Source organism: Physeter macrocephalus, chromosome 11 (assembly GCF_002837175.3).
Source record: "Physeter macrocephalus isolate SW-GA chromosome 11, ASM283717v5, whole genome shotgun sequence".
Taxonomy (NCBI): Eukaryota; Metazoa; Chordata; class Mammalia; order Artiodactyla; family Physeteridae; genus Physeter; species Physeter macrocephalus.
In genome coordinates, this window is record NC_041224.1 from 153,145,950 (window position 1) to 153,159,437 (window position 13,488).

Below are 13,488 nucleotides of genomic sequence, written 5' to 3' on the forward strand. Positions count from 1 at the left end.
CATGGCAACCAGAATCCTGGGCTCCGGCAGCCTCTGGTCTTGCCACCTGTTATTACTTCATCTCTCAAGTGTAAAGCATCCTAGCCTGGTGCCATTTGGCGGTGCAGAGCGCATCTTCGGAGGACGGAGTAAAGAGAAGGGGAAAGGAAAAGACGGAGAGCGGAAGGCAGCCTCAGGCTGGCCACACAGGGCATACTGGACAGGCCAGGCTGGAGGAGGAAGCTGCGGAGACAGGGCGGGAGGGGAGCGAGGGGGTGAGCCAACGTGCCTTCCCTTCAGAATCAGCGAGCAGGCCTCAGCTGGAGGCCACTGCCGCAGCGTGCTCCCATCCACCCAGCCTTTAATGAGGGACCCGGGAGGGGCGGGGGAGGCGGCGGAAGGCTGAGGCTGTGAAGAGATCCATGCTGGGCCCAAGTGGAGTAGAGCCAGGAGAGGGTTAAAGTGGCAAGATAAAGACAGTGGGGAAGGCTGGACCAGAGGGCACTCAGAGCCTCCAAGCCTGGATAAATGGCCTTAATTCTCATGCCCTTGCTCACCCTGCCCCTTACGTGTTTACTCATATAAATTATCCCCAAGGCCTGACACCTTTTTTCATTGCTTCCCTAGAACTGATGAAAAAATAAATCCCACGGATCCAAGGAATAAAAATGTTGGGCTTCCATTCAGGCTGGTTCTTCTTGGCCACCTAACAGCAACTCTGGTCCCACCCTGGGGCTCCAGAGGGAAGACGGATGATGCCTTCCTCCCTGAATGTGGAAGGCGGGGCAGCTGGGGAGGCCGGTGGGGAAAACGAACACCAGGGTCCACTCAGCACATGACCGTCAGACCTCACGCACCATTCTTTCACCTGGCATTGAGCACAGGGTGAGTGTATGATAGGGATTTAGGAGAGGGTACTGCTAACGCAGAATGATTCCAGGCCCCGAGATTAGTCCTCCTGGAGACGAGAAGGCCGAGGGCTGATTTAATAAGCCTTTGGGTTTATGGATGGGCCTAAGTCACCGTATTGTCAAAGACATCAGGAGACAGAAGGAGCTGAAATGGCAGCGCATGCTACCAGAAAGCTGGACATGAGCGCGATTCAGCAGTTAAAGGCGCGGTCGCAGAAGCAGGCGTCTCTGGAGAGGCGTCTGCACCTGGGAAGGTGTCCCTGGCCCAGGTTTGTTTGAATGCAGGCCCATCTAGAGGCAAGAGAATATGCTAGATGTCTTAAGGCCACTTTTAGGCCTATTATTTGAGGATTATAATAGGATGAAAGAAGAGCGAAGTTTTTCAAACCCAGAGGAACTCAGCCTTTCATCCTTGCTTCATATTTGTGTACACATCTCTCTCCCTATTAGCCGTGAGCTCCCTGAGGGCAGGAGCGGTGTCTTTAATCTCTGAATCCCCAACACCTGGCATAGTGATTGACACAGAGCTGACAATAAATACTTAGGGAGGGGAAAAAAAAACCAACTGCCAGGCAAAGGGAAGTGACAGACCAGGAATTCAGTGGATGTAAAGTGTCCCGAGTACTCAGTGACCATCCTAAGGCACTGCCAGCTTCAGTTCTGCCCATAACAGGGGACATAAAGAGTGAGGGGCAAGGCTTCCCTGGTGGCGCAGTGGTTAAGAATCCACCTGCCAATGCAGGGGACACTGGTTCGAGCCCTGGTCCGGGAAGATCCCACATGCCGCGGAGCAACTAAGCCCGTGCGCCACAACTACTGAGCCTGTGCTCTAGAGCCCGCGAGCCACGACTACTGAGCCCGTGCTCCGCAACAAGAGAAGCCACTGCAAGGAGAATCCTGCGCACCGCAACAAAGAGTAGCCCCCGCTCGCCGCAACTAGAGAAAGTCTGCACGCGGCAACGAAGACCCAATGCAGCCAAAAATAAATAAATAATTTATTTAAGAAAAAAAAAAAAAAGAGTGAGGGGCAGAAGCAACATAAAGAGTGGGGGAGCCCACTGGAGAGAATAAAGTGGTGGTGGAGAAAGCCAGTGGGTCTGCCCTCCCACGGGAATCCTCTCCCTTAGGCATTTCTTGGAAAACCAGGATGGAAGGAGTTAAGAACTCCCAGGCTCATTTGGCCCCCAGGGCCCCCTGAACCTCATGTTTGGTCTCTTGCCAGGAGCTCTGAACCGGCCAGTGAGAATATAGGTCCTGTCTTACTATGTGCTTTGGTAGCTGTAGAATCTTCCTAAAAATTTTAAATGTGTGTCAGTCATCTCACCCTTCCTTGTACCTATCTCCTTTTCCTCCATCTTTATGGAACACAAAACTCATACCATTAGACACACACCTTGTAAATATTTACTCCAAGACACTGTGCTGTAAAATCAGAAATCACGTGTCTGCTCACACTGATGTCTCCATCTTAATGGATGTATTTGGTTAGAGTTGCCACTTGCCAGGACTTCGGACACCATGTCACTACTTCTGGGACTAGATGGTCACATGACCCTTCGGTAATGTCCTTTGTGCTCCAGCCTTAGGCCAGACACCCCAGGTCTGTTACTGACGCTTCCGAAGAGTGAGAAGAAGACTAAGCAAAGTTGATTATTTTTCTCAGTGCTGATTAAGGAAAGCACAAGATGTTTCCATTTTCCAGTGGCAGGTCACGTGGGTCAGGTCATGCCCTGGTGTAGCAACTTGTTATTGCCACCAAATGAGTCAGGTGAGGGGGAAAACGTTTCACTTGAGAGGAACTATGTCAAAAGGGCTGTGAATGAAGTGGTGTCATTCCCCTGAGAGAAATGCAGGACATCCCGGTGCTGTAGAGCAGGATAAGCCTCGTCTGCTTCAGTTGTCAGGATATTATTATTGTGATGTCAGAATTCAGCAAGCTCCCTTCCTGTCTTGCTCAGCCTTGCCCCTCTCCACCCCTCCTCACCACCACCTCCACAGGACTCGGGTATGTCAACCCCATCAGTCCACAAGGGACCAGCATTTTCTGTGTCCTTCAGACTAAAAAGCAGTACTCAGGGAAAAGAAAAGGATGAGTCTCAAGCATCAGACCTGAGGATGAGGAGACAGTCAAGGGACCACAGAGCTGACAGGCAGCCCAGCCCAGAGAGGAGGGCCCAGACCAGGAACACACCCAGAAAGCAAGCCGGGAAGCGGGTGCTGGGAGCCACAGAGACATTTGCCCGTGGTAGGACAGGGCCTTAGGAAAAGAATGAAAACCAAGTTTCTCCCCCCACCAGATTTAACAATGCAACCTGTTTCCTGGCTACCTGACTCGGTGCATCCAAAAGTAAAAAGAATTAAAGGGAAACACAGATTGGCCATAGGTCTTCGAAAGCTGGATTTCTCTAAGGCAGTGGTTCACATAGTTCACATGACTTCTTAAAAATGCAGATTCTAGGTCTCCACCGCAGATCTACTGAATCCAAAATTCTGGGGTGGGAGATCCGGAAGTCTGCGTTTTAAGGAACAGGTGATTCTGATGTGCTCAAGCTGGAGGACCACGGCTCTAATGAGACACGTGACAGTGATATCACATTGTGTCATACACATCTGTTAGTGCTGTGCTGTATGTGAACTAATTTATTTCACCAGTGCGTAACCCTATGATACAGAGGCATTAGTGTTCTGATTTTACACAGATGATACTCAAGGCACAAGGAAGCTTGTGTAAAGTCACGCTACGTTGGTCCTGAACCCAGGCAGTGTGGCTCTTAGCTGGCCCACCTGATACTATCCTGCCACGGGTACATACAACACACCCGAGGGAAGTCAAGTCAGAGTGGTCAGCAGGCCCTGGAGGCAAGGACTTCTCAAATTTGAGTGTTGTGCAAATAAATCACTTAGGGATCTCATTAAAATTCAGATTAGGATTCATGGGTCCAGGTAGGGCCTGAGAGCCCACATTTCTTACACGCTTCCCCGTGGGGTAGCCAAACATCCAGGTTTGCCTAGCACTGAGGTGTTACCAGGGCACAGAACTTTCAGTCTAAAACTGGGAATATCCTGGGCCAGCCTGCACAGGTTGATCACCTGAGTCCCGGGTGATGTGGATACTGCTGACCACACTATGAGAAGCAAAAATGCAGGCCCTCAAGGTGAGGAGCTTGGACTGTATTCAAGTGTGATGAAAGTTTTGAGAGCATGGCATGGCATAATCTATTTTATACTTTTGAAAGACCACTTTGGCTACTCCTTGGAGAAAAGTCTATAAGAGGTAAGAACGAAGGCAGAGAGACTAATAAAGAAGTTGCAATGATCCAAAGAAGAGCCAGTGGTGATAGGGATGGAGAAACGGAAACTGATTCGGGGTATATTTTGGAGGGGGAGCCAAAAGGGTGGTGAAGGAAAACAGAGCCAAGGATTAATCCTAGGATTTTCATTTCAGGTACAGCATTATTATTTTTTTTTTAAGAACAAGGTCAGAAAGAGATATAAGAGCTTGGAAAGACTGAGACATAGAATGAGCGAGAAAGATGCAGGAAAATTATTGAACTGAGTGATGTGTGATTTTTTTCTAGAGCAAAACTCATTTACAAATTAAAGTCTCAAGCAGAATTTGTAAAGGGGGATTCCATATAACATCATAAACAGCTAAAGTTCATTCTGAAGATTACATTTGCCTGCTATGGACTGAATTGTTCCTCCCCTAAAATGCATATGTTAAAGCCCTAACCCTCAATGTGATGGTATTGAGCGATGAGACACTTACGGTGGGATTAGTGTCCTTATAAGAAAAGACACCAGAGAGCTTGCTTCTCTCTACCGACATGTACCAAGCAAAGACCATGGGAGGATACAGCAAAAAGATGGTCATCTCCAACCCAAGGAGAGAGTCCCCACCAGACACCGACCCTGCCATCACTTTTACCTTGGACTTTCAGCCTCTAGAACTGTGAGAAATAAATTCCTATTGTTTAAGCCACCCAGCCTATGGTATTTTGTTACACAGCCCAGGCTGACCTCGATACTGCCCATTAATACATTCACTTCTTTTGAAAAGCCACTATGCAACATGGTGCACTTGACAATTGGCCTACAGGGGGAAATTAAGGGACATCAGTAGGACTATGATAAACACCCCAGGTGGAGATTGGGATCCATCACTTGGGGTTCCAATGTCCTGACATGACTGAATGGTGTCCAACTCAAGCACATTCACATCTCAGTTTCTGATCTTGCTAACTGTGTGACCTGGGGAGAGTTCCTCAACCTTTCTGAGCCTCTGTTTCCTCATCTGTAAAATGAGAGTAATAGCATGTGCCTCACAGACTTGCAAACATTACACGAGATGACATGTGTAAAGTGCCTGGCACAAGTAGGTATTCCACCATGTCTTTCCCTCTTTCTTTTCCTCTGTAAAATAATTTTATTTCTGAAAAGGCAGGAAAAAGGATCAAAGGTGTAAATAAGTAGGCTTTCCCAAGAAGTGACACATGACTGGAGAATTCACATTCATGCTCTGTGTCCACGGGCACATCCCTCAGTCTCTGTGTGCCTTGGTGTTCTCTAGGGGACATGGCACCGACCTTATAAGGTTACTGTGAGGAATGAATGAGATAAACGTGGCATGCCTAGCACAGTGTCTGACACATTCAAGGAATGTCAGCAAGTATTATTGCCCTTGTCATTGATCAGGACACGAAACTCTTCAATCCCGAACATTCTAGGTAATTAGGCCAAAAAGGTGAGAGAAATAAAAGAGGCTCACAGAAAGGCAAGTGGCAAGTAGATGCCGGATCCTGGGGAAATGGGATGGTAGATACGGAGATGCACACCCGGCTAGATTCTGCTCCACAGCTTCCTCCCACCAGGTTTCACATATCCATCTTATTTCCCCAATTAGACCAGAAGTTGTCCTGGGACCGAGACCACATGTTATATCTTTTTGGAGCCCTAGTTACACTTGGCCCCGCGAGTGGGTGCATGCACAGTAAGTGCTCAGTAAATACTCATGTTTAGCTTATGTGGAAGGATTGGAGTCCCATATCTAAGATTTAGCAAAGGATGTGCCAGGGCTGGGTCAGGCTCTGATAGTTCCTCCTGATGCCAGTGAGACCCCCATAGGCAGTTAGCTCCCCAGCATCAACATGGCCACAGACAGGCCCCGGCTCAGATTAGCCATTTGTGGTCCTGGACATGCTCTGCTGGCCTGAATGGCACAGAGATGGGATGTCGGCACCCTCAGAGTGTGGGCCTGGTGCCAGACACCCACGTCACCTCAGGAAGGCTCACGGCAACCCCGTGAGTGCAGAATGATGGTTCTCTCTGTTTTACGGATGAGGCAACGAAGGAACAGAGAAATGTAAGTACTGCCCGACATCTACACAGACAGAAGATGGCAGGGTGGCCGAGCTGCGATTCACACACTGGCCCAGCCAATTCCAGTGGCATTTTCTCAGTCACGGGGTCAAGATTGTGGACGACCCACGGGTCTGGAGAGTTAACTCCAAGTATACCTTCAAGGCCAGAGCAACCTCAGATTCTTCTTTGCTTTGTAATCTGTAAACTGTTTAGTGAAATAACAATTCACCTAAGGAACACCGGTTGTTAGTTTCCAAATTTGCTCTTTGGGGAGCGAGAAGCAGCGCACTTTTCGAGACAAAGCCTTGGATCTGAACTGCCCTCTCTCTCCCCAGTAACGAAGCCTGAACGTCCTGCGTCAAGGTTGGGTAAGTGGTGAGTTGTGTGGGTTTTATAGGTTTTCAGGCACCTTTCAGACTGATCCAAAATGCTTAAGCTGTGTCAAACGTGATTTTCACGCTCTCTCTTAAAGCTGTATCCATTGCCCCTGGGCTGTATGTTAGAGGACAGAGATGTCAGAAGACGAACATCTGTTCGATCTTTCCCATCAGTGTGGCAATGACATCATATGCTGCTTTTAGAAAATTTGCACATTATCAGACTAATTTTCAGATTATCCAATCAGCCAACATTACCCTTAATCAACTCGGCTCTCCTCTTTCAGTTCTGCAGAGTGCAACATGCCCTCCAAAGGCACACTGGTGTGGGGAGTTTTCTTCTCTTGACAGATATTGAGAGCCTAGCTATATGCCAGGCCACCACTATTAGACAGAAGACTGAGACCTCCTGGAACTGAGGACAACCCAACTTCCATTCCAGGGACCGGAGAAATAGGCTTGGAATAAATTTTATAGATCCATACTTTAAAACACATTTCCCCCATAGGAGGTCCAAGTATGCTGTAGAGAGCATTTTACATTCATTTATGCTATTAAATAAGAGATACACCATACGATAATTTATAATATGCCACACATATTTCTTTATAAATCATTTGTTCTTACTTCTAGTAATTGCTAACATGGTTCTCCTTTTCCTACAAGATGACAACTACACAGCCTGGCAGAGAAGACGCTTCCAGCTGCGGCCCCTGCCCACGTTCCATCATGTCTCCAGTACCACTGTCAGACACAACTACTACCAATTGTCTGAACGCACCATACTATTTCACACCTCCCTGCCTTTGTACACGCAGTTCCCTCTGTCTGGGAAGCCCTCTCCCACCCAGTAAATTTCTCCTCATTCTTCAAGGGCTAACTTGAAGGTCACCTCCTCAGGGAAGCCTTTGCAAACTCCCTAATGCTTTTTAAGCGTTCTAACATTTCTAACGTTCTGAAGCTTTCAATGCCCTGCAGGGCTTTTTAAAACATAGATTGCTGGCCCGCACCCTCAGAGCACCCGTTTCCAGACGGAGCCAAGAATCTGCATTTCCAGGAAGTTCCCAGGTGATGCTGATACCACATTTAGAGCCCTACTGCCCTAAGGAGTAGAAAGTGTGCTGTGCCTTTGAGCCCTTGGCTTCCTACACCACATTCTATACATACCCTATTACACATTCCTGTTCACAACTGAGAGCTCCTCGAGGAAAGGGACCAAGGCAGTATTCGACACATGGTTACTAAACCAACAGATGGGTGGTGGATAGATGGATAAATCGATGGATAGACAGATGAATGTATTAGATTGAATTTATTCACACAGCTTTTTCATACAGGTCCACGACCTCAGACATCCCCATAACCCCCACCCCCTGCAAAAAAGGTACCTTGAAAACATCGTCTATAATAGATTCCCTATTCCCTTCCCTGCAGAGAAGGTAAAAAGAAATTCAAGAAGAGCTTTGACATTGTGAGCCTGTGTCAAAGGAGTTTTGAATTCTAACCCAGTGCTCTTTCTGCTACCCTGTTTACCAAGGTGACATTTAAGGAGTCACGACAGGATGCCTCTGAGTGGCACCTCTCAGAGTCCTAACCTGCCCAAACCCTCCCTCCTTTTATTCATATATATGTAGTCTATGTGTGTGTGTATCTATATGTAGGCACGCGTACACACATGTGCACACACACAGTGATTTCATTTGTAGAAAGCAGATGAAGGTGGTCAGAGAAACAGAAGAAGGAAGAAGAATCCAGCCTCCCACAGGGAGGAGAAGGGCAGCAGCTCAGGCAGGGAAGACCCCATCAGAAAATCCTATCTCCCAAGGGGGAGTGTCTGAGCTCCAAGAACCCCTGGGTGGCCTGGAGTTGAGACAGAGAGGTCAGGACACAAAGGAAAGGGGACAGACCTACCAAGGAGACAAACAGTGTATATTCAGGAGAAAATGAGAGACTAGGAGAGGAACAAAGGCGGGAGAACATCAGCTGGGAGGGGGCGGAGGATGGGAGGAATGGCAGTCGAGTGCTGAGCTGGCAGCACAGGGCAGCATGGTGGGGGGTGGGGGGGCGGGGGGCAGCCAGTGCTGGCTCCAGCGCTCCGCTCTGCCCTTTCAGCAGCAGCAGAAGCAAGGATGAGCAATGTGCTGGAGACACAGCCGGGGGATGCAGCAAGGGACAGCAGGAGGACCAAAGTCAAAAGGTCTCTACTGCTGCAGGTGGTGCAAACGCAGATGCCCGTGACATTGACACCTCCTGAGTCTGTAGGGCTATTTGTCCCATAAGCCTGTGCTCACACGCAGCGGGGGTCCCGCTGCAGCTCTGCTCAAGAGGGAAAAGTCAGCATTCCCACCTCACTGGCATCCAGAACTTTTCCTGGGGGAACTGCAGATTAGCCTCTTGGATTAAGCTCTCTTGCCTCCCTCCCCCACTCCAAAAGCCTTGCCAAGGGAGGATCACAAAGCGGAGACCTTAGGATGCTGCAGAGCTGTCACATTCAATTCACCACAGAGCCCCAGTGGCATTTAGGGGCAGGATGGATGGGAGCCCACCCCCACCCCAAACAGTGGGAGCAGCTAATGACTGGCTATTAATGATGCTGGCAATTAGCACTCAACACGAAAATGGTTGGGGGGCCGCTCACCAGGGGAATGTGGGAGGGAACAGAGCACACATTCAGAGAAGCAAACACATTGGTGGTGTTTGTGCTGCAGAGAACCCGGGAAAAGCCGCTGTCTTGGATTTGTCCAGAGAAATTGGGGAAGAGGAAAGGGAGGGCTTCTGTGGACATTGAGGGCCTTTCTGCCTCACCCTCCCCGCTAGTAAAATTAGAGCTAATCACAGACTTCTCAGAGGCCTCATGAGGAGATGTCGTTAAAATGGTGTTTGTGAGGGTTCTGGAACCTTCCTCGTGTGAGAAGACCCCAGAAGAGCCCAGGTACAGCTATTCTTTTCTATGCAGTTTTTTGTATGTGTGTGTGTGTGTGTCTGTGTGTGTGGCCTCACCGCGCAGCATGCAGGCTCTTAATTCCCCAACCAGGGATCGAACCCGTGTCCCCTGCAGTACAAGTGGGGAGTCTTAACCACTGAACCGCCAGGGAAGTCCTCTATGCAGTTTAAATCCCTTGGGTAGTCGGATGATCCTTTATGAAGAACCCAATTTCTCATCAGCAGGGAGAGGGGAAGGGGAGTCGAGGGGGGCTGGAGTGAGAGTTCTCACTGGCAAACCCACAGAGAGAGAACACAGCCGGATACTTAGGGATGCGTCTCCATCCAGGAGAAAAGATGCAGCTTCCTCCCTAAGCAAGGCTGTCTGGCCTCACGGTAAAGACATGAAGAGACAGAAGACACTGACCCACAAGACTGTGTGAGGAGATCCTGGTGGACAGAGAAAAATAGGGGCCAGTGTCCATCTTGGAAGTCAACAGACAGGCAGGAGGGGCCCACAGGAATGGCTAAGGAGGAGACCCCCTGGATCCACTGGGGGTCCGCAGTATACTTGGGGGTCACAAGGAACCTTCCTCTGTGGCTGTTATCACTGTGCACACACATGAAAGAGACCCAGACCAAAGAGAAGCACTCCAAACCCCGCGGCTCGAGGAAAGCACCTATACACAGGGACAAAACGGACTGACATTTGAGAAGAGATGTAAAGGAGATAAGCCAGCACTGGGGGAAGTGAGAAATAATACCAAGCTAATAAATACTTTAGAGAGAGCAACCATCACTAGTAAACACTTTCCAGACAGCAACCCAAATCAAAGGAGATCATTCTCGGACTCCTCGCGGCATGAGACAATAGCTATGCCTTCACCACTTAAATCAGAGAAGGGATGAGAGGAGAGACAGGGAAACACAAAAGCCAGCTGACCAGTACAGGTCAATACATTTTCCTTTCTGGAAGACAAAGGTGACTGCACCAAGGGAACCTCTCCCCAGGGGGCAGGCAGAGACCTCAGCATCATAGCTATTCAGAAGCTGGCACGGGGAGGTGGGCACCTCCTGCCTGCTTTTCAGGTTCTGTCCAGATGACAGTAGTTGGTAAGAAAACAAAGGGTCTGTCACATGAAAGGCTTGAACCCTGAAAGAGGGCAAGAATTAAAGAAGGTGTTATGGCCTGAACGGTGCCCCCCCCAAACTCATAAGTTGAAGCCCTAACCCCCAGTACCTCAGGATATGACTATATTTGGATCTACGGCCTTTAAAGAGGTGATGAAAGAGCAAAAGTTAAAATGAGACTGTTAGAATGGGCCCTAATCCAATCTGACTGCTGTCCTTATAAAAAGAGGAAATTTGGGGACTTCCCTGGTGGCACAGTGGTTAAGACTCCACCTGCTAATGCAGAGGACATGGGTTCAAGCCCTGGTCCGGGAAGATCCCACATGCCACGGAGCAACTAAGCCTGTGCGCCACAACTACTGAGCCTGCGCTCTAGAGCCCGCGAGCCACAACTACTGAGCCCACATGCCACACTACTGAAGCCCACGTGCCTAGAGTCTGTGCTCTGCAACAAGAGAAGCCACTGCATTGGGAAGCCAGTGCACTGCAATGAAGAGTAGCCCCCACTCGCCGCAACTAGAGAAAGCCTGCATGCAGCAATGAAGACCCAATGCAGCCAAAAATAAAATAAAATAAATAAGTTTATTTTTTTTAAAAAAAGGAAGAGGAAATTTGGACACACAAAGAGACTTTGGAAGTACACGTGCACAGAGGGATGACCATGTGAAGAGGTAGCAAGAGGGCAGCCGCCTGCGAGCCAAGGAGAGAGGCCTCTGAGGAAACTAACCCTGATGGCACATTGGTCTGGGACTTCCAGCCGCCAGAACTGTGAGAATACAAATTTCTATTCTTTAAGCCAGCCAGTCTTTGGTATTTTGTTATAGCAGCCAAGGAAACTAAGACAGGAGGCAATGTTACAGGGGAAAGTTGGGGTGGGGATTAGGGGAAAACCCACACTAATCCAAAGAAAGGTTTTGGCCAAGGTGTGTTCACTGTTTCAAATATTTGGTGAAGGCAGCCAATTGACATCAGCTGATTGAGTTGATTGACTGAAATGCACAGGAATCACCCTCAAACCCTAGAGTCTAAATATTTTTAAAGGTCTGGTCCCTTGAATTACACTGAATTGTTCAATTTAAGGGCACCTACCACAAAATCCTTTGAGCAAAGTTAAAAACACATGGCATGAATCCGCGCCCACATGCGCCTCGGCTGTGAAAGCGTGTGCTCAGCTTCCCGAGGCACTCCTTTCCCCTTCACGAGTAGAGCCTGGGTACAGAATGTCACCACCATGGGCCTGATTTCATCAAACAAGCCTTCTGACAGGTTTCCCATCCTCTAGCTTTCTCCTGGCTTCAGTCCATCTTCTCCAGGATGACCCAGCATGTGGCTGACAGGGTCTTGGTACTCCGGCCAGGTGTCAGGCCTGAGCTTCTGAAGTGGCAGAGTCGAGTTCAGGACATTGGTCCACCAGAGACCTTCCAGCCCCTCGTAATATCAGTCGGGGAGAGCACTCCCAGAGATCTCCATCTCAACGCTAGGACCCACCTCCACTCAACGACCAGCAAGATCCACTGCAGGACACCCCATGCCAAACAACTAGCAAGACAGGAACACAACCCCATCCATTAGCAGACAGGCTGCCTAAAATCATAATAGATTCACAGACACCCCAAAACACACTACTGGATGTGGTCCTGCCACCAGAAAGACAAGATCCAGCCTCATCCATCAGAACACAGGCACCAGTCCCCTCCACCAGGAAGTCTACACAACCCACTGAACCAACATTACCCACTGGGGGCTGACACAAAAAACAATGGGAACTACAGACCTGCAGCCTGTTAAAAGGACACCCTAAACACAGTGGGTTAAGGAAAGTGAGAGGACAGAGAAATACACAGCAGATGAAGGAGCAAGGTAAAAACCCACCAGACCAAACAAATGAAGAGGAAATAGGCAGTCTACCTGAAAAAGAATTCAGAGTAATGATAGTAAAGATGATCCAAAATCTTGGAAACAGAATGGAGAAAACACAAGAAACGTTTAACAAGGACCTAGAAGAACTAAAGAGCAAACAAACAATGATGAACAACACAAAAAATGAAATTAAAAATTCTCTAGAAGGAATCAATAGCAGAATAACTGAGGCAGAAGAACGGATAAGTGACCTGGAAGATGAAATAGTGGAAATAACTACCATAGAGCAGAATAAAGATAAAAGGATGAAAAGAATTGAGGATATTTTCAGAGACCTCTGAGACAACATTAAATGCACCAATATTCGAATTATAGGGGTCCCAGAAGAAGAAGAAGAGAAAAAAAAAAGGGGGACTGAGAAAATATTTGAAGAGATTATCGTTGAAAACTTCCCTAATATGGGAAAGGAAATAGTCCATCAAGTCCAGGAAGCGCAGAGAGTCCCATATACGATAAATCCAAGGAGAAACACGCCAAGACACATATTAATCAAACAATCAAAAATTAAATACAAAGAAAAAATATTAAAAGCAGCAAGGGAAAAGCAACAAATAATATACAAGGGAATCCCATGAGCTTAACAGCTGATCTTTCAGCAGAAACTCTGCAACCAGAAGGGTGTGGCAGGACATATTTAAAGTGATGAAAGGGAAAAAACTACAAGCAAGATTACTCTACCCAGCAAGGATCTCATTCAGATTTGATGGAGAAATTAAAACCTTTACAGACAAGCAAAAGCTAAGAGAATTCAGCACCACCAAACCAGCTTTATAACAAATGCTAAAGGAACTTCTCTAGGCAGGAAATACAAGAGAAGGAAAAGACCTACAATAACAAACCCAAAACAATTAAGAAAATGGTAATAGGAACATACATATCGATAATTA

At 48.0% G+C, this 13,488-nt stretch overlaps 1 protein-coding gene across 8 annotated transcripts in view; it reads right to left on the reverse strand.

Moving 5' to 3' along the window:
- Positions 1–13,488, reverse strand: part of DPF3 (double PHD fingers 3) — a 262,495-nt gene that overhangs the window by 60,640 nt on the left and 188,367 nt on the right. The window contains exon 9 of one of the 8 annotated variants that reach the window (XM_055088573.1): positions 12,076–12,220. The exons of the other annotated variants lie outside the window; for them this stretch is intronic. Coding sequence (XP_054944548.1) covers positions 12,076–12,220 — 145 coding nt within the window. Of the gene's footprint in view, positions 1–12,075; positions 12,221–13,488 lie in introns of those variants that run through there. 8 annotated transcript variants of the gene reach the window in all.